Consider the following 23,388-nt stretch of genomic DNA (forward strand, 5'->3'; position numbering starts at 1 on the left):
GTTCCTCTTCAAATCTGTTCCAGAGAGTTGGGGGAACCCTAAGAGCAGATTTAGGCAAGATGCATGTGAGGAGGAGAGGGGGGATGTTCTGTTGTGCATGTGCAAATGGAAATCCTTGCGTTGACAGAATGAGGGAACTAGCCCCCATTTGGTCACAAAATCTGGGCTAAATGCTACACCAGCGGCGTAGCGTGAGTTCTCAGCACCCGGGGCAACGCAAGTAATTTGCGCCCCCTAACCCGGGGCAAGGCAAGTAATTTGCGCCCCCCCCAACCCGCGAGTTGCCGCTGGCGCTGCCGCCCAAACGACGCCGCTTGCCCGGAGGAGGAGGGGGGCAGAGAGGCGAGGAAAATGCAACGGCCCAGCAGCTGCAGCAGCACCGGCGGAGGCGGGGCTGTGAGGAGGGGCTGCCTGGCGCGTCCTCCGCGGCGAGCGCTGAGAGCCGCTGCCTGCCGGGCGCCTTCAGCCCGGACGCGCGCACAGCTCGGCGGTTCCGCGAGACATGCGGCTCCGCTACAGCCTGCGCCCGAGGCTCTTCGGCGACTCCGGAGGCAGCGAGCGCGCCCCCCCCAGATGTCGCGCCCGGTGCGGCCGGCACCCCTGGCACCCCCCCACGCTACGCCACTGTGCTACACAGAAATACTGAGGTATTGCATCACTTCCAAATGCATGTAATCTGAAATTTCTAAATTGTGCAGGTTGCATGCAGAGTTTCATTTTCTAAGCTTTTGCTTTTTTTAGTATCCTCGTATTTCATCTTTGTATTTATGGTAAAATCAAATTCCATTCCTTTAACGTTGCTGTATAAATATGGCAAATGCATTTTTTGGCACTATAGCTATTAGGCTGGCTTTATAACAAGGGGGAGGGAAACACAGTATATGATTTATTTTATCTTTTTTCACTGTGACTTTTGTGTTGTTTTAGAGCTCTGACCAGGGCCAGATTTAGGTTTGATGAGGCTCTAAGCTTCTAAAGGTAATGGGGCCCTTTATATGTCCAGCTGTCCTTTGTCAACAACAAATTGTCGCTGTTTTTTGTGTTGAATATATGCTATATGGTAATTTATGACCTTAATAGGTATCTAAAGCCATTTGCACATAGAAAAAATATGTACTTTATCAAAGTAATTGTTGAACTTATCTTATATTTTGGAAATGTACATCCAGGTTTTTTTTCCTTTATTTTTTTTTGGGGGGGGGCAAGAGAATGGAGCCCTAAGCTATAGCTTGTTTAGCTTATACGTAAATCCAACACTGGCTCTGACAGTGGAGGAGGAATGGGCTCTAAGGGTGGAAGGACAGTCTTCTCTGCTTGCAAACCTGTTTTCCTACCTAATATCCTATGGCTCCTTGGACTCAAGGATTGGGCCTAGAAGGTAAAAGGTAAAGGGACCCCTGACCATTAGGTCCAGTTGTGACCGACTCTGGGGTTGCGCGCTCATCTCGCTTTATTGGCCGAGGGAGCCGGCGTACAGCTTCCGGGTCATGTGGCCAGAGTGACTAAGCCGCTTCTGGTGAACCAGAGCAGCGCACGGAAATGCCATTTACCTTCCCGCCGGAGCGGTACCCATTTATCTACTTGCATATTGATGTGCTTTCAAACTGCTAGGTTAGCAGGAGCTGGGACCGAACAGCGGGAGCTCACCCCGTCACGGGGATTCGAACCGCCAACCTTTTGATCGGCAAGTCCTAGGCTCTGTGGTTTAACCCACAGAGCCACCCGTGTCCCTGGGCCTAGAAAGGCCTTGCCTATTGGTTGCTCCTTGCTTGATCTCAGATGACAGCAGCTATTGGAGAAGGGCCTCTTATGCACATAGAGGTTCCTGTGCAGGCATGTTGAACTTTGAAAGTTAAAATTAACACTTTGAATTGTACTGTGAGGTGAAGTTACAGGGAACTATCTGTGTCTTACCTTTCTCACCCCTGGCATCACATACAATGTAAGGTGTAGGGAATGTGGCCGTGCTTTGGGGGGAATGGCCTCATGGGTCAAAATGGGAGCCATGCTGGCCCTAATTTGGCCTATGGCCAGAGGTCCCCTACCCCTGGGTCATGACCCACAATGGTGCCATTATTAGAGTATTAATTCAGAATAAACTATTTTAAGACTCTCATTTAGTAGAATTGCATGGCTATTAATGAAGGGGGAAACCAAAGTCCCTTTTGGAGAAAAATAATGAATAGCCACAGCCTGTTGGTACTTGTGGATCTTTTCAGTGTCCACTTGAGGCTCATGTCTTGTGGGACATTACGTTTCAGATCTCTGTAAAGGCTGAAGGGTATGGAGACCAAATCAAACGCGCAGACACTTATTTGCCTGTCAATCACAAAACTGTCTGGTCTGCCATGGCTCAGTAGCTTCTTGAACTCCCTGCTAGTTAAACTTCTATGCTTTAATCTTCTGACTCACTGAAGCATTTTGTCTCAAGCCTTGAAACACACAGTAAAAATTAGATGAGATGAACCACAAAGACAGAGAAGGCTTGCTGTGAATTCAGGCTTTGAAGGGCCTTGGAATAAATCACCTAGGTTTTCCACAGGGAATATACTCAGCTGGGGTTCATCTTACCATCCTTTACTACCTTTCAGGAGGGGAATCTATTTCAGGTTGCATTGAAACTGAGAGAAATTACAGAAAGTAAAGGCATTGCGCATTCTCTTATACGTTATGCTCTTGCTAAGTAGAAAGAAATGCTTGCGGGATTCATAGGGAACGTTCAGGTCAACAGTTCAACCCGGAAAGTTTCAGACACTAGGTAAAACTTATCAGACACTGGGGAGCTAATCACAACATTAGTGTGCACTAAACAGTGACCCTGAGTCCTTGGAAGGATGCTTGCCTACAACACGCTTTTGCACTCCTGATCTCCGGTGCAGCTTCCCTTTCACTGTAGGAAAGCTGGATATTTTCTTCTTTGCAAGTTTCGTTAAGACAAGCACTTCACTTTCTGATTCATGGCCACTGCGGGAGGTCCCAGAAGATGGTCATTGCCTGTGGTTCATTGGGTAATCTCCACTGCCCCCTTGTGGCCAACCTGCTGGCCCCTGTTTATCAGAATATCAAAACTATTTACAGTATTTACTAATGCTATTTGCTGCCGACTGTGGGTCTCAGAAGCTATTCATTAACAAACACTGCCATGCCTAGGTTAAAATCACAAAAGACTCGGATTTGTTTTGTTTCTTAATTCTTATTATTTTCTAATTTGCATCAGTTGATACTAAAGCTGAACCTTTAGACACATTTTGGGTTGTATACAAAGGCAAACATTATTATTATTATTTTTATTTTTAAAAAGCAAAACAAAAGGGACATGTGCAGAGCAATCCTGTGTTGGTTTTCTCAGACACAAATTATACATTCCATAGGATTTACCATTTTTTTATATGGATACTACATTCCCAATCTACTTTGTCCAACCTTCAAAGCATAGCTCATGAAGATGTTTAATTTATTTTATTGATGATGTGAAAGTGCTTAGAAATATTTTATAGGAAGCAATTCAAAATTGGAATTAAACAAACAAGTGTCATAACAACACTGCCATCCTGTAGATGACACTCACATAGAAGTCCAATTAAATTCAGTGGGGTTTACTTTAGAGTAGGGATGTATAGAATTGTGCCTAAAGTGCCTTAGCCTGTTGTGGCCTGGGGCAAGGTGGGGCAAGTATTACCATTACTGTTAGTACAGTGGTACCTTGGTTTACAACCATAATCCGTTCTGGAGGTCCGTTTGTAAACCAAAACAGGTTATAACCCAAGGTGCGCTTTCGCCAATGGGGCCTCCCCCCAAAAAAATCTTCATAATCCCCCCCAAAATGGATTGTAATCCAAAAAAAAGCTTGCAAACCGGGACGCGCACTTCCGGGTTTGAAATGTTTGTAATCCAAAATGTATGCAAACCAAAGTACCACTGTATTGCTTGAAGGCAAAAAACTTGCCACTGACAACCAACACAGATAATAATAATAATAATAATAATAATAATAATAATAATAATAATAATAATTTATTTATACCCTTCCCATCTGGCCGGGTTTCCCCAGATTGTCACACACCATTCTAGGCAGTCACTGCTGCATTTATACTATATTGTCTTTTTTAAAATCTGGAGTGCAATAAAACCCTTTTGATCTATAAGGCATCTCAAGAGTTCTTCCTGCATAAGGCAAGAATACCTACCTTCACCAGGTCGGGAGTCATCACCTCAGGGCCCCATCACAGTCAAACCATTATCCAATAATCTCTAATGCCTGAAGGCTGCAATTGCACCTTCTGCCATGACTGGTGCTGGTAAAAAAATTTCAAACTCATGTTGGTAGCTTCAAGAACACTGTCCAATCATCTTGTCCTCTGTAATACTGCGGGCCAAATAGTTCAAGGCGTATCAGAATCATTTACCAAGCCCAGGCAGTGCAGGCAGAATGTCGGATGCTCAGTTTTTGTTTTTTTAATTTATTAAAGATCTTGGTTCACACAAAAATGTGTGTTGTCTCTCCCCCCCCCCGTCATAAAGTTTTTTACATTTGATGTGAGATATTATACAGAGTAAGGTGGGAGAAGAAGCAGGGAGAGAGAGAGAAGGGGAAGAGGGGATTGTGGTGGTACATTTAATATGTTTGTGGGATTTTATGCCAGTCACACATATACGGTATGTATACATACACATACTCACATATTTCTTGGTAGTGAGGGGGGCGGGGTATGGTTGGCTATCTTTAGTTGGCTGCAGTGAGGTTTGTTGGGGGGGGGAATTGTTGGGTCAGGTCAGCCCGGGTGCTCACTGTTCAATAACCATAAAGGTAAAGGGACCCCTGACCATTAGGTCCAGTCGTGACCGACTTTGGGATTGCAGTGCTCATCTCGCTTTACTGGCCAAGGGAGCCGGCGTACAGCTTCCAGGTCATGTGGCCAGCATGACTAAGCCGCTTCTGGCGAACCAGAGCAGCACACGGAAACATCGTTTACCTTCCCGCTGGAGCGGTACCTATTTATCTACTTGTACTTTGACGTGCTTTCGAACTGCTAGGTGGGCAGGAGCAGGGACCAAGCAACACCCCGTCGTGGGGATTCGAACCGCTGACCTTCTGATCAGCAAGTCCTAGAGCAGAGCTAATCCATCTTCTCACATGCTCCAAATCCATTATAACCCTCCTGAGATCTACAAATTTAATTAATAATAAGAATAATAGCGGTAACAAAAATGGGAGACAACTTTGCAGCATTGTGGAGACAAGGCATCTTGCTTAGAAACATATCCACTTATTTCAAGCAAAAACACTTCCAGCTGGGTTTTGCCTGGGCTTCTGCGCACTGTTATCTTGGACACACATAACTCCTCTGATTTTTCCCGAATTCAGTGCACTTTGCTCATTTCACCATCTAGCTGTGCTTATGCTTCTTTATATACACAAGCACCCACCTCCCTAACCGGACGAAGCGTACGGTCCCTCACTGCTCATCGCCCCACTACTGGCTCGAGACTACGGGGCAGCCAAGCGACCTTCCGGCCGACTAAAGGAAACTTTTCCCTCTCTCCTCTCTCAGCAGCTGACGCGTGTTGGCTCACTACGGGCACAACCAAATTCTCGGCTGTGGGGGGCGGCGCGCGGAGAGAGACTAGCGGGAGGAAGAGACGAATGCAGCGAAGTGAGATGCCGAGAAGAAGTCAGACGAGGAAGGGGGGGGGGAATCTAGGGAGTATCAAAGAAGGCTGCTTGCTTGGGGTAAAGAGGCAGCTGCGTGTCTCCCCGCAGCGGTCCGGAATGGTTGGGTCCCCTTAGCAACCGTCCCCGGCGTCTGTGGCCTGGAGACCAAAGCGGTTTCCCGGCGCAGGAAGAGGGGGAGGCCGGGCAGGTTGGTGCGTACACCTGCGCGCTTACTGGGTGGGACTGGGGGAAATGGGCAGCCGGGGGAGGCCTGGGTGTGTGTGTGTCCCAGATGGGGTGGGTGGCGGACGGGGATAACAGGGGTGGGAAGGCACAGAAGGGAGCGCGCTTTGGCTCTGGGGTCCTGCTTGCAAGTGTCCCACCGGCACCTGAGTTGGCCGGCTCTTCTCATGCTCTTCATTGCTGAAGCACCTGCTTCCCCCAGCCTCTGTGCTTCTGGAGGCCTTGGCTTGGAATCACAAGCTGGCAGGGGTGCCAATTTGAATAAAATATGGGGGGGGGGCAGGTAAGCTCCGCCTTGCATAATTAAAGGTAAAGGGACCCCTGACCATTAGGTCCAGTTGTGACCGACTCTGGGGTTGCGGCGCTCATCTCGCTTTATTGGCCGAGGGAGCCGGCGTACAGCTTCCGGGTCATGTGGCCAGCATGACTAGGCCGCTTCTGGCGAGCCAGAGCAGTGCACGGAAACGCCATTTACCTTCCCGCTGGAGCGGTACCTATTCATCTACTTGCACTTTGACGTGCTTTCGAACTGCTAGGTTGGCAGGAGCAGGGACCAAGCAATGGGAGCTCACCCCGTTGTGGGGATTCGAACTGCAGACCATCTGATCAGCAAGTCCTAGGCTCTGTGGTTTAACCCACAGCACCACCCGCGTCCCCTTGTATAATTAGGGTTGCCATATTTCAAAAAGTAAAAACCAAGACACCCTAAAAGTTAGGAAGACTGCAGCTGTTGAGCCCAATTGTTGACCCCAAAGTTCCCCCCAGACGTCATTTCCACCTTTGAAGATCTGGACGCATGGCAGCCCTATGCATAATCAATCACAACGTGGTGCACACACACCATTTGAATGGTAATGAGGGGGGACAGCCCCCTCAAATATTTTATTGGGGTGGACTGAAGACCCCTTGGCCCATAGGAGTTGGCCCTTATTCAAGCTGGGGGAAAACATTGCTACACTGGGGGGAACATTGCTTGAGGGCTTCCAATGGGCATCTGTGACAGAACAGGGTGCTGCAATGGATGGGCCACTGGCCTGATGCAGCAGGCCTCTTTTGTATGTTTCTCTGATTTACTCAGCCAGAGCTGGAAAGCAGGACAGGTCCTGATCCATTTGCTGAACAATTACAACCTAATGCGTTGGATAGAAGATGCTGTAGTTACCTAACCCGACCTGGCCAGCAAGGGCATTCCTGGGCCTCTGAAAGATCCTCCTATGGAAGTTTCTGAAGTCATTACACTACTGTAATAAAGCACCTAGGTGTATTTCAGCAAGGAAACAGTGTGCCTTTGATTTGGCCTATCTTAGCTAGTGAAATGGCTGGGTTTTACTTTAATGTCACCATGCAGTTTTCCATCTTTGGGCAAAAGATTCCTGCATCATGGGGTTGGACTAGATGACCCTTGTGGTCCCTTCGAAGCAGTCCCAGCTCCCTTTAAATTAAATGTCAGAATCCTGTATTTTAACGTATTACAGTGGGCAGAAACTCCACGCCATAGGGCATTGAACTAAGCTTCCTCTGGTAGTTGTGGCATCATTTTCCTTGAAGATTTTGTGTTATTGTTTCATTTTCATGAAAGGGTGGCACCTGAAAGAGTTCATTAGGCAAGGTGCATCCTAAGTCAGATCAGATGGTTGGGCGGTGTGACTTGGGAAGTCTCTTCCAGTGGCTGGAGGAACTGGACCAATGATGGTCAGTCTTTTATAACAGAGAAGTTGTCAAAGCACTGTAGTAGCATACTTTAGGATGTGGGAAATACTTTTTTAATTCACTTGAAGCTTTAAAACAGTTTGTGAGCAAAGATTACACAGTTAAATATGAACTTTTTCTTCATATAGAGTGTCTTCTGTTAGTACTTAAAATTTGAACAGACTATATTGGTTTAAGACTTAGATGAGGTTCTCTAGAATCAAATATGGTTTTATATTCACTGATTTAATAGGAGATTCAATCATACGTCTATAACTACTTAATGAGGCTGCAATCATGCCCACTTTCCTGGGAGTGAGCTACATTGAGCTCAGTGGGACAGTTCTGAGTAAACTTGCATAGATTTGTGCTGTACATGTATTTTTGTGCCTTTTTCAGCACTCCCAAAGGGACAGGAGAAAGTTGCACTGTTCTTGTACTAATATTGTTTTTAGACCATATTATCATAATGCTATCATAAATGCTTTAAAATGGCATTAATCAGAGATATAAGATATAAAGATACTACGGAAGATAAAACATTCCTGTGATATTTATCCTATTTTTGTTTGTTTGTTAATAATATGTTGGGATTCTGTTTTCTTATTTGGCTTGTTTCTTATGCTTCCTTCATTAGGTTTCTCATACCTAGAGCATAAACTACAATTTTCCTGGCAATTTTTTTGTTTTAGTTTTTGCTCTAGGAATGAAAAGTGGAAGGACTTTCTGACAGCAGGTTTTCATGTTTACAGTTCAGTGTTATTTTTGCCTATATTGACCCTGCCTTAATCCCCTGCACATCTGTATGGACAAGTTTGATTCATTGAAAAGGTAATGTTGACAGGGGGATCTTCTATGCAATTATTGGTATTCATACAATACAATTCATACAATCAATTCTTCAGGGACCTGCTTTTGTTTCAGAACATTTATGCTTTATCTTTTACCATAGTGTATGAATTCATAGTCCATAGTATCTGAGAGAAGAGTTTTCAGGGTTCAGTACCACCTAAAAGCTATTTTCTCAAATTCCAAATGTTTTGGGACTGGTTAAAAGTTACTCAGGACTGACAGAAACTCACTCGGCATATCTTTAAGCCACGTTGTGGCTACTTTCTGTATCCTTGGACTAAACCCTGACATTAAAACATGTTCTGAGATTGAATCCTGGTACATTCAGCCATGCACGGCTTATATTTAGAGAAAACCTTTGTGCTCTTTGGTTCTCTAAGGGAAGCTAGATGCCATTTTCACATATTCTTTCAAGCATATTTAAGGCTAGCTTTTGGGGAAATACCATCTTCTGTGATATCACAGGAGCTTTAGCACAATAGTTTATGTTATTTAGAACCAGGATTTGGAGTTGTAGGCGCAGAGGTTTTGTTTTTTTAAAAAATCAACCACTTCTTGCTTATTCCCCTGATGAATGGGGCACTAGGAATGCATAAGCAGACAGAGAATATTATTCTCCCTCAAATATTTATCTGTCAGCCAATCTGATGTTTCTCCTTTCAGCCTTTTATTGTTATTTGGATTGCTTTTTAAAAGTATTTTTTTCTTTGCTTGTTAAAACAATTGAGTCATTTTGAACCCTATTTTAAAAAGCAATGGTTTTCCTAGCCCATTTGGCTGAAATGTTGAATCAAAGAGTTGAAGCTACAGCATAAAAGCTCATCCAGAGAGTAAGAAAAATGAGTGGTTATTCAATGTCTTGGATATGTAATTGTGGCTTTGACTGAGGAATTGATATTGTCATCATGGCACACGTGATTTATATTGTGTCAGCATTTCTATTATAGCATGGTACCATTACACAGTCCTTGCCTTGAATAATGTTGCAGACTTATCCAGAAAATATGCTTTTGAGACGTTGAATAACTTGTTGTGTATCTTGATGAATGTTTTTGTTTCTGCAATGTATGGATGATCAGCAGTAGTAGCAAATATTAGTGTCAGTGAAATGTTTTAAAAACAATTTTTCCCTGAATAAGATAATAGTTTATTTCATAAAATATGGAAGCATTTACTAACCTGCTTTAAGTAAGGAAAAGATTACTCTTTGACCTTCTTCTTTGGCGATGGAGGAAAACTAAATGATTTGGGTGTAAAATAAAATTATGCAGCCCAATCATATAAAATATTATAATTAGAAGCCACCCACTTATATAAAAAGCCAGTGTACAACAATATATTCATTATCAGTTTTGAAGCTCAACTGCATGAAATTCTTATAAGCAATAGAATGACACATGTGAAGAAGAACTAATATTTGTTGACCAGTAGAAAAGAACTCTTATTTTCCATCCCTTCTATTAAGAGAATTGCTCATCACAATGAAGAAGCCGATAACTTTTTCCTTGAGTAAGGAGAACTTTGTCTTAGGACTTTGATGAAGGAGCAGATTTCACAAGGATTCAAAAATCATGATTGCAGCAGGGTTGCCACATCTTAACTGGCACTGGCTCCATCAAAACAAAACAAAACAAAAAGATCAGCAGATCTTGATTAACAGCTGTGGTGGCAACCCTACATCAAGGACTTCCCCCATGCATGCCCCACACCCTCCCCAGATCTGCTCTAGGGTCTCTGGGGAAACCCCTAGAACAGATTTAAGGGGTGCATGGGAGGAAGGAGCGGGGAGTCACATTGCGCAAGTGGAAATTACGGTATTCTTCTAATGAAACCAAGACATATCAGTACTTTAGATACAACCCTTGGGCTTACTCACTCTATTTTGTTTTTGTTTTTTAAAACCTCATTCTACATAGCTGGTTTCGTGAGCAGATTCTCAAGAGTTAAATAAATAGGTGTTTGGTAAATTATTTTCAAGCCAGGTTTTCTTTTCCTGTACTCTGGAAAAGACTGTGCCAATTTCACAATAGTCAAGACTTAGTATGAGTACTTCCTCCTGTGCATCTGACAGATGGGCATTCCTTTGATCAGCATACCGAGCAGGAGTTTATTTTAATTGGTGGATAGATTTTGGTGATTGCACAGAACTCCAGCGAAGTGCCGATGACTGTACCAGCTGCCCAGCGGTTGAGATTCAGTTGAATCCATAATGCACAGGTGAATTGCTCACTCCCCGTCCCTCACGACTGTCAGTGGACTTCAGCTCTGTCCTGCTCAGCGTATGTACCCCAAGCAGTGGTGAAGCTTGAATTAACCACAGCATAGCTTACCATGCCATATCCATATTGCCTAAATACCATACTTTTCTGTGTATAAGATGAACTTTTATTATGTGAAAATAACGTTTAAAAATTGGGCTCATCTTAGACATCGTAGTGCAGAGAGGGGAGGGGGGATTGTTTGCTGCCGCGAGCAGTATATTGTCACCGGCGTTAGTGTGGGTGATTGGTGGCTGTGGCAATGGCTGCTGTCAGTTGGCCACTGCTGTGGCAATTGGGCGTATGATTGGCATGTGCTGTCTGTGAGCGGTAAAACAATAGGTTGCTTCTGTGTCACGTATGATAGGAATTGTTGTCCAGGTGGGTGAGAGTTCTTAGGCACCCCCCCAAAAAAAAGCTCAACAACTGTGCGCAATCTCCCTCTTTAATTTAATTAGTCCTCCAAAATAGGGGGTGTCTTATACACGGGAAAATACGGTAATGTGTCCTTAAAAGCTGCCATTTCCCAGCATTTTGGAGCTTGAATGCACATCCCTTAATGCAACATATTGAACCATGAAGTTTTTTGTTAATTGAATGTGATTGTTTTTTGACATTTGTATTACTATAACTACTACTGTTAGACAAAAGCAAATATTAGATGTTCTTTTTCACCTAGACAGCAGCCCATTTTCCAAAGCTTGCAGTGCAAATTGATAAATCTTTCCAGAAAAACCACCAAAGCATAGTCTATGAAAGAAAAAATCACACCATCTGTCAACATCCTAAAGTCTATTATCAAATGTTCAGCTTATTCAAAATAAGTAATTTCTTATCTGTACATTCCCAAATTCAGCATGAACCATTATCAATTGTACATCTCCTACACAGAGGTTTCAAATCAGTTCTGTTGAACTATTTTCTAACTATAAGCCCCAATTCCTCATTATATGATAGAAGACCGTGATTCTGCCAGCTGTGGCCCTATATTTTGGTTGCCTCATTTGTGTTTTTGTCCCATACTGTGGACATAGATATATAAATGAGATGTCAAATCAACTCATAAAAGAGATTATTTAAAAAACCGTTTTTTCCAGATGGCTTTAAAAAGTCAGAGGGACTTGACAAATGGCAGAACCAGAGATAAAATACAAATTAAGTAAGATTTTAGTCTTTAAGCTCTACGAAATCACTAGGTGAGGGCCAAACCAGATGTGTGTCTGTTTGCTAAACATGCACTTGCTGGGTTGGCCATAAAGAGAGGGTTGTGGGGGTGAGTCTACTTCAGTCACAGAACGGAGCAAATGTAACCCCTCCTTACTTCCCTGTACTCCATTGTTCAGAGACCTAGTCCCACGGCTGACTCACCTTAACCCCAAATAATAAACAATTATGTAGATGTCCTCTACTGTTTTAAGGGCTGCTTCAAACATTATGAATTTCACAAAGAGAATATTTCCACATCAAATGCTTGCAGAGCTCTTGAAGATCATCAAATGGATGATTATTCATGTGCCTTTTACATTGAATGTGTATGTACTGAGAAGACCTAGTTGCATCTCTATTTCTGGAGTGATTGATCGAATCACACAGAGCTGATTGGAAGAGGGCTTTCTAGAGCAGCGAATAACAGAAAGCTGCCCTATTCCAGGTCAGACTATTTGTTCATCTAGCACAGTGATGTCTACTACAATGTAATGACAGTGGCTATCCAGGGTCTCAGGCAGAGAAGGGTCTTTCACATAACCCTGAACCTTTTTTAACTGGAGATGTCAGGGACTGAACCTGTGAGCTTCCATCTGCAACTGAGCTTCAGTCCCTTCCCAGTTGTGTATCACCTAATACCTGGTGTTTTAGGAGCCTTTCATTCCTCAATTACTGTATTTTTTGCACCATAACACTCACTTTTTTCCTCCTAAAAAGTAAGGGGAAATGTCTGTGCGTGTTATGGAGGGAATGCCTACGGGTGGCATGCCTACGGATTTTCCTCCTCTAAAAACTACGTGCGTGTTATGGTCTGGTGCGTGTTATAGAGCGAAAAATACGGTAATTTATTTGCAGGGTGCAGCAGCACCTTAGGGTGGCCCAGTGCAGCATTTAAGGATGGATGGTAATTCTTTTACCTCCATGGTCCAGATTCAAATTCTTCTTAGTCTGCATTAGAAGTCAAGAACACATCAGAACCTGAGAGTTGTTGTTTCTTTGTATAGGCAAGTAACCAACACAGTCCTTTGGACCAAAATATCTTTTAGCTTACATTGTTGTTCCGATGCAATACATAAAGATGAGACTGAGAAGACTGAATATGTTGGTCCCCAAATTGACCTTAAGATAATCAGGTTCTGTAACACACATATTCTGCCTGGAGTGGATATGCAGAAATTCATAAGTGTGATTGCCCTATTTCTTTCACATATGATTAGATAAGTACTGAAATAGCAAATTGTGGTGATATTGGCAGTGTTGTCATTAGGCTACAGAGCTGACTTCCCACAGAGACAAAAAGCAGTAATTCACACCTCATGCAGGGCTGTAGCTTCAGGACGCCTGTACATCATGTCTGACACCATGGTATATATCTATCTATCTATCTATCTATCTATCTATATCTATCTTACATACACACACACTATAGATTTTGATGTTGAATACTGCAGCAATGTGTGCATTAGACGGAACTGATTACTGTATAACAGTAGCTGCCATACTGTGTACCTCTAAGTGTAACTGGATCAACTGATCACTCCTGATGCAGAGATGCAGCTGGGTCACCCACCCTCAGGTGGTGGCCCATGGTTGTTTCCTACTGGAGGCACATGCAGAATAGCACCTCAGGTGGAAATGCTTAGCTGTGGTGTGCAAAATGTCTCAGGTTCAGTCCCTGCAAGTGGGGCTAGGAAAGACTCCTCTGAAACCATGGAGCGCCCCTTCCAGTCAATGTAGACAATATTCAGCTAGATGATGATGATCATCATCATTTTCTTATTTATACCCTGCCCATCTGGCTGGGTTTCCTCAGCCACTCTGGGTGACTTACAACATATATAAATAAAGCATAGTAAAATATCAAACATTAAAAACTTCCTGATACAGGACTGCCTTCAGATATCTTCTAAACATTACATAGTTCAATGGCCAACTGCCTGGCTTAGTAACAGATAGGTAGCCGTGTTGGTCTGCCATAGTCAAAATAAAAAAAATTCCTTCCAGTAGCACCTTAAAGACCAACTAAGTTAGTTCTTGGTATGAGCTTTCGTGTGCATGCACACTTCTTCAGATACACTGAAACAGAAGTTGCCAGATCCTTCTATATAGTGAGAAGGTGGGGAGGGGTATTACTCAGAAGGGTGGTGGGAATGGGAGATTGGCAGATAGCTGAGATGAGCTTGTTGACGACTCTTAACGACTGTAATAGGTCTTACAGGAAAAGGCAAGGGGTGAGAAGGTGAGAAATGGCTTAGTCATGTATAATGAGATAAGAATCCAATGTCTCTGTTCAGACCAGGTCTCTCCTTGGTTTTAAGTTTGGTAATGAGTTGCAATTCAGCAGCTTCTCTTTCCAGTCTGAATTGCAACTGAACAGAGACATTGGATTCTTATCTCTGTTCAGACCAGGTCTCTCCTTGGTTTTAAGTTTGGTAATGAGTTGCAATTCAGCATCTTCTCTTTCCAGTCTGAATTGCAACTGAACAGAGACATTGGATTCTTATCTCATTATACACGACTAAGCCATTTCTCACCTTCTCACCCCTTGCCTTTTCCTGTAAGACCTATTACAGTCGTTAAGAGTCGTCAACAGGCTCATCTCAGCTATCTGCCAATCTCCCATTCCCACCACCCTTCTGAGTAATACCCCTCCCCACCTTCTCACTATATAGAAGGATCTGGCAACTTCTGTTTCAGTGTATCTGAAGAAGTGTGCATGCACACGAAAGCTCATACCAAGAACTAACTTAGTTGGTCTTTAAGGTGCTACTGGCTTAGTAAACAGCTTCCTGTGTGTAGTTAATATTTTAATATGCTAAAACTACATATTTTCATATCTAAGGCAAAGTATTTCTCCCACTTTAATACAGAAAATAAGTGGAACCTCAGTGGTTACAAGTTTGGGAAACATTAGTTTAAAAATTGAAAAATAAGGGCCTGAGTATTAGTTGTTGTTTTTAAGCATAATTGTTATAAATTAATGTGTAATTGTTGTAAATTTGTCATGGGAAAACCCACCCCCTCCCTAAGTAATAGTTCCTTTGCGTAAATGACATCTTCCCAGATTTCAAGCCCAAATATCTCTGCTGGGAAAATATTATCTCCTTACCCGTTTTAGTTCATTGTTGTTAAAGCAGGGTGGCGTGGAGTCCTGCAACTGAAGCATCACTAGAGAAGAGAGGCACAGTTGCTCCTTCTATGTCCAGGCCAATTATTATTATTTATTTCTGTATTTATCTAGTTTCAGTAGTGGTGGTTCTGGTGCTGTACCCCTGCAACAGGGCAGTGCTTCTACATCCTTTTAACAAGCAATATGCCAAAGACCAGGAAGTGCTCATTTTTCTTCTCCTAACCATGACATGACATTTCAAGAGTGTTCTGTTTGTTGTTGTTTTTCAAATTGTGAAGGCCTTGTGCCAGCTCTCTTTCTGTTAAATGAAGGAGAACTATTATGGCTACAACTTAGAAAAGAAAGCCACTTTTTAAGAAGGCCCTTTAGAGGAAAAAGTATATTGTGGCAGTTACTTCATGAAAGTGCTAACTTGCTGAGCCAGCACAAAACAGAGTAGGCTGACCCCCTCTAAGGTATGTAGATTTTGCTCGTGTCTTGGTTTTTATTGCCATTTCACCTTCATAATTAAGAGACAGCATCTGCTCAGTCACTGATCACCAAACCTTATTCGCTGGTGCCGTCCCACTATGTTGCGGCCATCCATGTGTGGTAGTCGCAGCCAATCAGGAAAGATCTTGCTGTGAGAGGTTAGGTTGGGCACATAAAGAATAGCTTTGGGGGCCAGATTTTGCACAACAAAAGACTGCAGTAGCCTCTTGCCAGAATGCTGAGGGCAGCCCTTAATTAACACCCTCATTTACATAAGTATCTTTATATAGCTTGGATACCCAGGCTCATTATAATTGCTTGTGCTTGCATTTAACCTGACAGCTGAATAGAAATTGTGAGAGGAGATCACCCAGGAAAAAAGGAACAACCAGACAATTAAACAAAAAGACTCCTGCAGCCATTTTCTGAATTTATTTTAATTAGTGAAGAAGCTGAAACCAAACACTTCACATTTATTCTATTTTGAAGTTTTGTTTTTTAAAGAATCCTAGTGTTCTTTATGGTTTATGCGATGGTAAGATAACCAGGGTTTTGTTTTTTTTTGTAAAGAAGAAGAAGAGTTTGGATTTGATATTCCGCCTTTCACTCCCCTTCAGGAGTCTCAAAGCGGCTAACATTCTCCTTTCCCTTCCTCCCCCACAACAAACACTCTGTGAGGTGAGTGAGGCTGAGAGACTTCAAAGAAGTGTGACTGGCCCAAGGTCACCCAGCAGCTGCATGTGGAGGAGCGGAGACGCGAACCCAGTTCCCCAGATTACGAGACTACCGCTCTTAACCACTACACCACACTGGCTCTTTGTTTTGTCTTTAATTAGATCTGGGTATAACTTGATTCCATTATGTTGTGGGATCCATTTTATTATGGAAAGTATTTCTTTCTCATTTAATATTGTAACAATACAATTACTGACTTATGGTCAAAGCTTAAATAGCCTAGATCCAACATACAGCACAATCCTAACCCTAAGATGTTGATGGGTGGGTACAATGAGACAAATACAAATATAGCTTATTTACAGTCCACCAACCACAAATTAAGAAAATTACAGAATATAAAATATATCAGATCATTAAAAGAGAAGGGAGGAGAACAGCTGCTGGTGGGACTAGAGATTTTTCTTCAGCGGAGCTTCAGCTGTGCCCTAGTGGGAGGAAAGGTCTCTCATTGGCAGTAGCAAGCAGAAAGGTCAAAAGTGAAATACATCAGGCGCCTGGTGCCAATGGCTTTGGATCTCTTAGATCCAAGGCCTCATGGATTCCCCAAGGGCCCCCCACGCTTGAGCCACCTCAGCCATGCCAGTCTGGAGATGACATAGCAATACCATCAACAGAATCGCCCCTACCTGCCCAAGCCAGCATGAGCCAGCAGCAGGGCTTGGGATGTGCCAGTAAAACCACCGCTTCACTCTTTTCCAAACCAAAGTAGGACTGCTCTATGAAACAGGCTTAAGCTAATTGATTTCAACAGGTTTAAGTGTGTCTCACTCCAAATTGGATGCATGTCGGCCATGCATTTTGACAGATTAATATGATTGTTAGGAGAAATCTGGTTGACCACTGTTGGAGTCAAACGGATTAGATGATTCAGAATGGACAGCTCTTTAATAGATGAATGGGGTATACAGGTCATACCAAGGATAAAGCTTTGAAGTGTGAGATGATTTTCAGTTGGGTTAGCATTTATAAAGTGAGCTTGAGCCACAGTGAATCTCCAATGTTTTAGTCTTGGTTGGGAGAACCTTTTTCAGGCAGATTACATCCATATTCTGCATTATTACAGTTTAAGTTTACAGTGCCTGTGGTTCCCTTCCCAAAATCTTTTTCAGGTCTGGAGAGGAGAATCTCTATAAGTGTATTATCACATCTTTGATTAACTAGCCCCCATCCACCTGAGATCTGATGTGGACAGTTCTGAGTTGAGTTCATGGCTTCCATGTTTCAACAGACCCCAGTCCCCTTCATTATGCAATTCAAGCACTAAACATGATTTGTAGCATGTATATGAGCCTTTTAATTACTTCATCTGATTAGTAAGTTGCCCTGAAAATTGGAAGTTCTGGGATACAGAGCTTTTATTAATAATTTGTTTCCTCTTTATGATGTGAAGAACAGCCTCACAATTCCTTCCTACCCCTAGGAGATCAAAGAGCAGGATGGATAAAGTCAAGAAGGAACTGACGGAGTCATTGGGAAGGAGTCCCTATCCCCCTTACCCCAGTAGCCAGGGTTCAGATAGCCTTCCGGGAACCAGCAAAACCTCGTCGGGCAGTAAGAAGTACCCACCGATAAAAGAAAGGGGATTTTACTCAGATGTCCTTACACCAGGAGCTTTAGATCTCTTGGGGGTAAGTGAATAGAACCTCTGTCTATCATTGGTCTGTAGACAGTTGAAATATAAATGACACAAACTGCTGTTAGAATGAGAGATAGATAAATGTATTTTAAGAAAATATATTTTGAAGTTCCATTTCTGTTTTCTGCCCCATCTCTGCTCTTTCTTTCCTCTAAAGCTGTTTTTCATGTCATAGGAAGGTAGGAATGTTATTTTTATTTATTTCTCCTCTTAATACATTTTAGAGCTTTGAGGAGTTGGGTGATTTTCATGAAAATAGAAAGTCCTTTTCGATAGTATCTCAGGTGTTTTTAGGAAGTGAAATGGCTTTCTCTTAATGGTACCCCTCATGCTTCAGTTTATTGGCTTTTTCAAAAGGTGAAGAGTTTCAATTTCTTTCTTTCTTTCTCTTTTAGAACAGGAAAAGAGGGTTGAGACTTGTAGAAAAATGAGTGGAGATTGGTTTATATCATGCCTGTCCAACTGTTTGATCGCTCACCCCTCCCCAAAAAAGCTCAACAACTCTGGTCAATCCAATGGTAGATCGCTGCCAGTTTATTTATAGTGGTACTAAGATGAGGGAAGGAATTCCACTCGATGATTACTGGAGGCTTCTCCAGATTTATTATACTTCTTAACCCTTAATTACTAACACATTTTCTCTTCAGCTGTAGAGGCTGGGAATGTGTTTGTCTTTTAATTAATGTTGAGAATCTCAGGGAATTGCACAGGCCACTGGATGTACCGTGAGATGTCATATCTCATTCTTTGCAGTCTGATTGCTATTATGAAAACTAGCTCATCAGATCATAGCTTGCTTTTTCTTTTCTCTCTCTCTGTATACGACCAATTCTTGTTTGCTCATCGAATTCTATACATGTTTCTGTACTGTCTCTTTGTAATCCTTATTATATTAAATTTCAGGATGTGAGTGCAGGTCCGAATGTATACAGGGACTTACTGAAACAGTCAGAGCATGAGGATCACACGCCAAAAGGTAAGCACACAGAAAAGGCTGTTATCATCACTTTCCTCCCTAGGAAATTGGAAGAAAGTTGATCTCCTGTAACTGGGGGGAAATGTGAACTTTGAAGAGTATGAATGATCATTGATGGCGCCAAAAGGAACAGAACGGTCAAGCGAAGTCAGGGCAGAATAAATATCTGTGGATTTACAGACAAGTGGACTAGCAGCCGTGCCCCAGTCAAGTGGGTGGGAGCCATGCTGAAGGGATCAGAAAATTGAGAAGACCCAATAGCTGGGCTTGTTCAAGGAGCTTGAAAATGAAAGGGAGGGGAGAACATCTTTTGTTTGGGGGATATGGGAGATAGTACAGGTACATTTACCCTGTGAGGTAGGCTGAGAGAAAGTGATTGACCCAAGGTCACCCTGTGAGCTTAGGAACATAGGAAGCTGTTTCATACTGAGTCAGACCAGGAGTCCATCTAATTGAGAATTGCTCATACTGCCTAACAGCAGCTCTCTAAGGCTCCAGGTGCTAGTCTTCCCAGCCATACCTAGAGATGTCAGGGATTGAACCTGGGACCTCTGCATGCTCTCCTGCTGAGATACGTACTTCATGAATGAGTGAAGATTTGAGCATAGTGTGACACAGGAGGAACCAACATTTCTCAGTGCATGTTTAGCATTATGCATATATGCATAACAAACATTTTCACTTCTCCAAGATGGGTTGGATGATAACTGTTTCCTCTTCACTTGTCCCTGGGTTTCATAACTGCTGATTTCACCATGAAACTGGCAAAAGTTACAAAATAAATTAGACTAAATACAAAGCACAGATAAATAACATTAAACGGAAGATAAGTAAAATAGATAAACCCATTCCCGTTACTTCAATGGAAGTGGAAAATATGAAAGATCTCATCACATATGGATTTACACCACAGGTTGGCAACCTAAGGCCAAATGGGTTCTGGATCCGGCCTGCAGATGGTCCAGAAATCGCCGCATGGTTCTGATTCATATCATTCAAAAATCGTGTCTGCGCATGTCCACGGCACCAGAAATCGCTTCTGCGCAGGTGTGATTTCTGGCATCTGGGCATGCAGAAAAGCGATTTCCAGCACCGCAGACATGCGCAGACACGATTTCTGGCGTCATGCTGCGCTGACCCGGCCCACGGACGATCTCCATGGGAGTGATCCAGCCCATGCCCGGTAAGCCTTGCCAACCTCTGAGTTACACTATTGTTCTTTAATCTGGGTGGGTGGAAGAGAGGGAAATTTCCCAGAGCTGGGCCCCCAAGCATTGGAAATCACCACAAATTCTGTCCTTTGCAGGGTGGGAGCAGTTTTTGCAATGTGCATGCAGCTTTCTCTGGGCAGATTCCACCAATCTGCTGTTTTCAGTGGCTTAGGCAGTGCCTTCGCTGCTATAGTGGTCACTTCAGCCAGACTCCCAGATAAGTCTGGGATTGGGACTCTTACAGTAACCACATATTTTTAAAAAAATGTTTTTGTTTTCTTAATCTTGTTTCTTACCAGTCACAACATTTGAAACTCCTGAGAATATTGAGTCTATTTTGAATGCCCAGCAAATTGGACCAACTACAGAAATAATCAAAGAGACGGACTTTCCATTGCAATCATATAAGCCAAAAGTACAAGTTCCCTTTGAGGTGATTCCAGGACAGTGCCCTCGGAAGATAGCGATCGAGAGGTAATCAGTGCCAGGAAATTACAAAGGGCTTGCGTACAACACAGGCAAGGACCTTTGCATTTGGATGTGCAGCTCTAGATTTCTATACAGAGAGTTACGCGAGCCTACACTAAAACTATTGAAATGGGTGGGCTTAGGCTCCTCTAGCCCTGCATAGGTTCAGGTTGTAAGATGGAAATCCTTCAGAGAGGTAGATACGTTTCTCTGATTTCAGTGGGCTTTGGAGTGCCAAATTCATACGATTGGGCTACACACGTTAGCTTTTCTCACAGAACCTCAGCCTGAGGCTCCATGGACAAAAATCTACAGGCTGATTTGGAATGGTTTTCAGAATAACAGAGGAGCTTTTGAATCAGGTACCATCTCTGACAACATTGGAGTATTGGACTGCCCCAAAGCATATAGTTTTGGCATGTCTCTTTACTACACTGTATTACTCAATTTACTTTATTAGTCAGTCCCTGAAACAGATTAACAACAATTGAATCAGGTTTCCTGTAAATATGAACTGTTTAATCTTATTATTTAACCAGGTTGAGACGATTATATCTCAGCCTGGATATCACTCAGCTCTTAGAAATGGCAGGGATAGATTCCAATGAATTGATGCCAAGACACCAGGACCCTGACAATATGCCAACTATTGAGCAGAAGAACGACCCTCTTTTCCCCGTCTATCTCCCATTACAGGTAAGATACGGGATTCAGTGTTGCATGTGATCTACTTCAGGGATTCCCAAGCCTTTTACAAAGTTGACCCAGCAATTGCATTTGATGATGACTTTCCATTAAATAATCTGTGTGTCTCTATGGATATCTAATTACCATTTGGAAATTGCTGCTGTGCATTATGTCTTAACATTGGATTAAAAATAACCAGGGCACTGGGGTGGGGTGGGAGGTGGGGAGTGGATGTGGCAACATTAATGGTACTTAAAAGAAGCTGAATAGTGTTACAAAAGCCTGGTGCCTGCCCCGATCTTTGCCAAGCAGTAACAAGAGAGCGCACAGGGTTGCAGGCATACATACAGGGTCAGTGTCCCTTTGGAGAATAGAAGGCACAGCAGAGACAGTTGTGCTTCAAGAAATAGGGTTTATTCGCCTATTTGCACCTTCAGTCTGCATGGAGGGAGTCCAGATAATAACAATAATTTACAGCATGGCTCAAAGCATTGCAGGTAACTTTTAGTCTCTCCCACAAATATGGATCTCAGCTGTCTTCCCCCTTCTTCCCAGAAGCCCCTTGCCCTCCCCCAGAGCAGTTACCGTGGCAACCTTCCAAATCTCCAGTCTCTGGTCACACCTGGGGCAGGACCCTCAATGGCTCTTTACCAGAGGTCAGCAAGGTTTTCCTTGCCTGAGCCGGTTCACTCCAGCAGAGATCCCTCCGTGGGACAGATCATGAGTGTCCGCGATTTCCGGTGTCGGCGGAAGTGAGTCCCCGCACTGCGCCAGTTTAGTGCAGTGCGTGGGGACTTGCCAAGTGGGCGGCTCAGTTCAGGGGCGACTCATGGGCTGGTTAAACGACCCCCGTGGGCCACTTGTGGCCCATGGGCCTTAGGTTGCCTACCCCTGCTCTTTACTGTAATGCTAACAGGTCTGCCCTTCCCTCAACCAGCCAGCCAGGCTGGTTTGCATAAGGCAGTCCAGGAATTCCCTCTCTGGCACAGCTCTGCAGTTAGTTTTTAAATCCATTTCCCAACCAAAATCCTAGTATTTATATGTTCCTAGTGTTTAGGGAGATCCCCTCTATTTCTATAACAATATGTTTTGAAAACATGAGATTGATGTTTGGGTTTTGATCCAACAAGATGTACAAGAAGCAGAAACCTCCTACAAGATATTAGGCAGGATCCAAAGAGCAACCAGAGGCATTTATAAACACACATATATCAGTGCTCCTCACCCCATGGCCTTCATGCTCCCTTCCCCAAGTCATTATAGAAGCTTGGCAGACCTTACACTCTTGCAGCAGGACAAGCTGCTGTCAGAACAAGCAGAGCCGTGGTGCATGTGCAGAAGTACTTGGATATGCAAAGAGATGTCAGGATTCCAAGTCAGCTATTGACTTTGGTGAAGGATTGATTTCTCACTTCTTGCTTGCTTAGATTTTTGATAATGAAGAGTATGATTGCCGGACTCCAGAAGAGTGGCTTTTGTTGGGTGTGGAACCTGAATCTGAAGACCGGAAACCTATCCCAGGAAAAGCACTCCTGCCGACAGATGATGAGCTTGGGCATGGTAAAGCATAGATATGATGCAGCTGAGTTATTTCATTTATTACAAAGATTACAAAATAATAATTGAATACATGAGAACCATGCTTTTCTCTCTCCAAGTATTTTTGTTTTGAAGTATAGCAGATCAAAACATACAATGTTTTCTTGCATTTTGCATATATTCTAAGGCCTCACCCTACCCCGAGTGGCTCTATGAATCCCTACCAATGAAACTTAGAAATTAATGTTTTTAATTACCATATTTTTCCGTGTATAACATGCCTCTGTGTATAACGCGACCCCTATTTTTTGGGACTCCAAGTAAAGAAATCCCCCCTATGCACTATCCGTGTATAAGACGACCCCCATTTTTAAACTTGAAAAAACAGGGAAAATATATAGTCTTATACATGGAAAAATACGGTACTTTGCTTCAGTTAACAGTTAAGTGTATTTTATTTCTGCTGAAATTCGTGGGAGTCAGGCTGTTGACACTAGCATAATGTTTCATGTGAGTGGAACTAAACTAGTACCTTATAAGCCATAATTTTTAGACATGGTGTCTGATTTTTAATGCCTCTGTATCTGGGTGTACAATGTGATATTCTTGTGAGTTAATTTTTCAAAATGTG

At 43.0% G+C, this 23,388-nt stretch overlaps 1 protein-coding gene across 1 annotated transcript in view; it reads left to right on the forward strand.

Moving 5' to 3' along the window:
- The first annotated feature begins 5,697 nt into the window (after positions 1-5,697).
- The window catches only part of DNAH1 (dynein axonemal heavy chain 1), a 114,556-nt gene continuing 96,865 nt past the window's right edge, over positions 5,698-23,388 (forward strand). The window contains exons 1-6 of the mRNA XM_081185195.1: positions 5,698-5,865; positions 17,661-17,868; positions 18,780-18,852; positions 20,363-20,537; positions 21,071-21,227; positions 22,646-22,778. Coding sequence (XP_081041321.1) covers positions 17,677-17,868; positions 18,780-18,852; positions 20,363-20,537; positions 21,071-21,227; positions 22,646-22,778 — 730 coding nt within the window. The 5' untranslated portion in view covers positions 5,698-5,865; positions 17,661-17,676. The remainder of the gene's footprint in view (positions 5,866-17,660; positions 17,869-18,779; positions 18,853-20,362; positions 20,538-21,070; positions 21,228-22,645; positions 22,779-23,388) is intronic.

Source organism: Podarcis bocagei, assembly GCF_964188305.1.
Source record: "Podarcis bocagei genome assembly, chromosome: 2".
Lineage (NCBI taxonomy): Eukaryota > Metazoa > Chordata > Lepidosauria > Squamata > Lacertidae > Podarcis > Podarcis bocagei.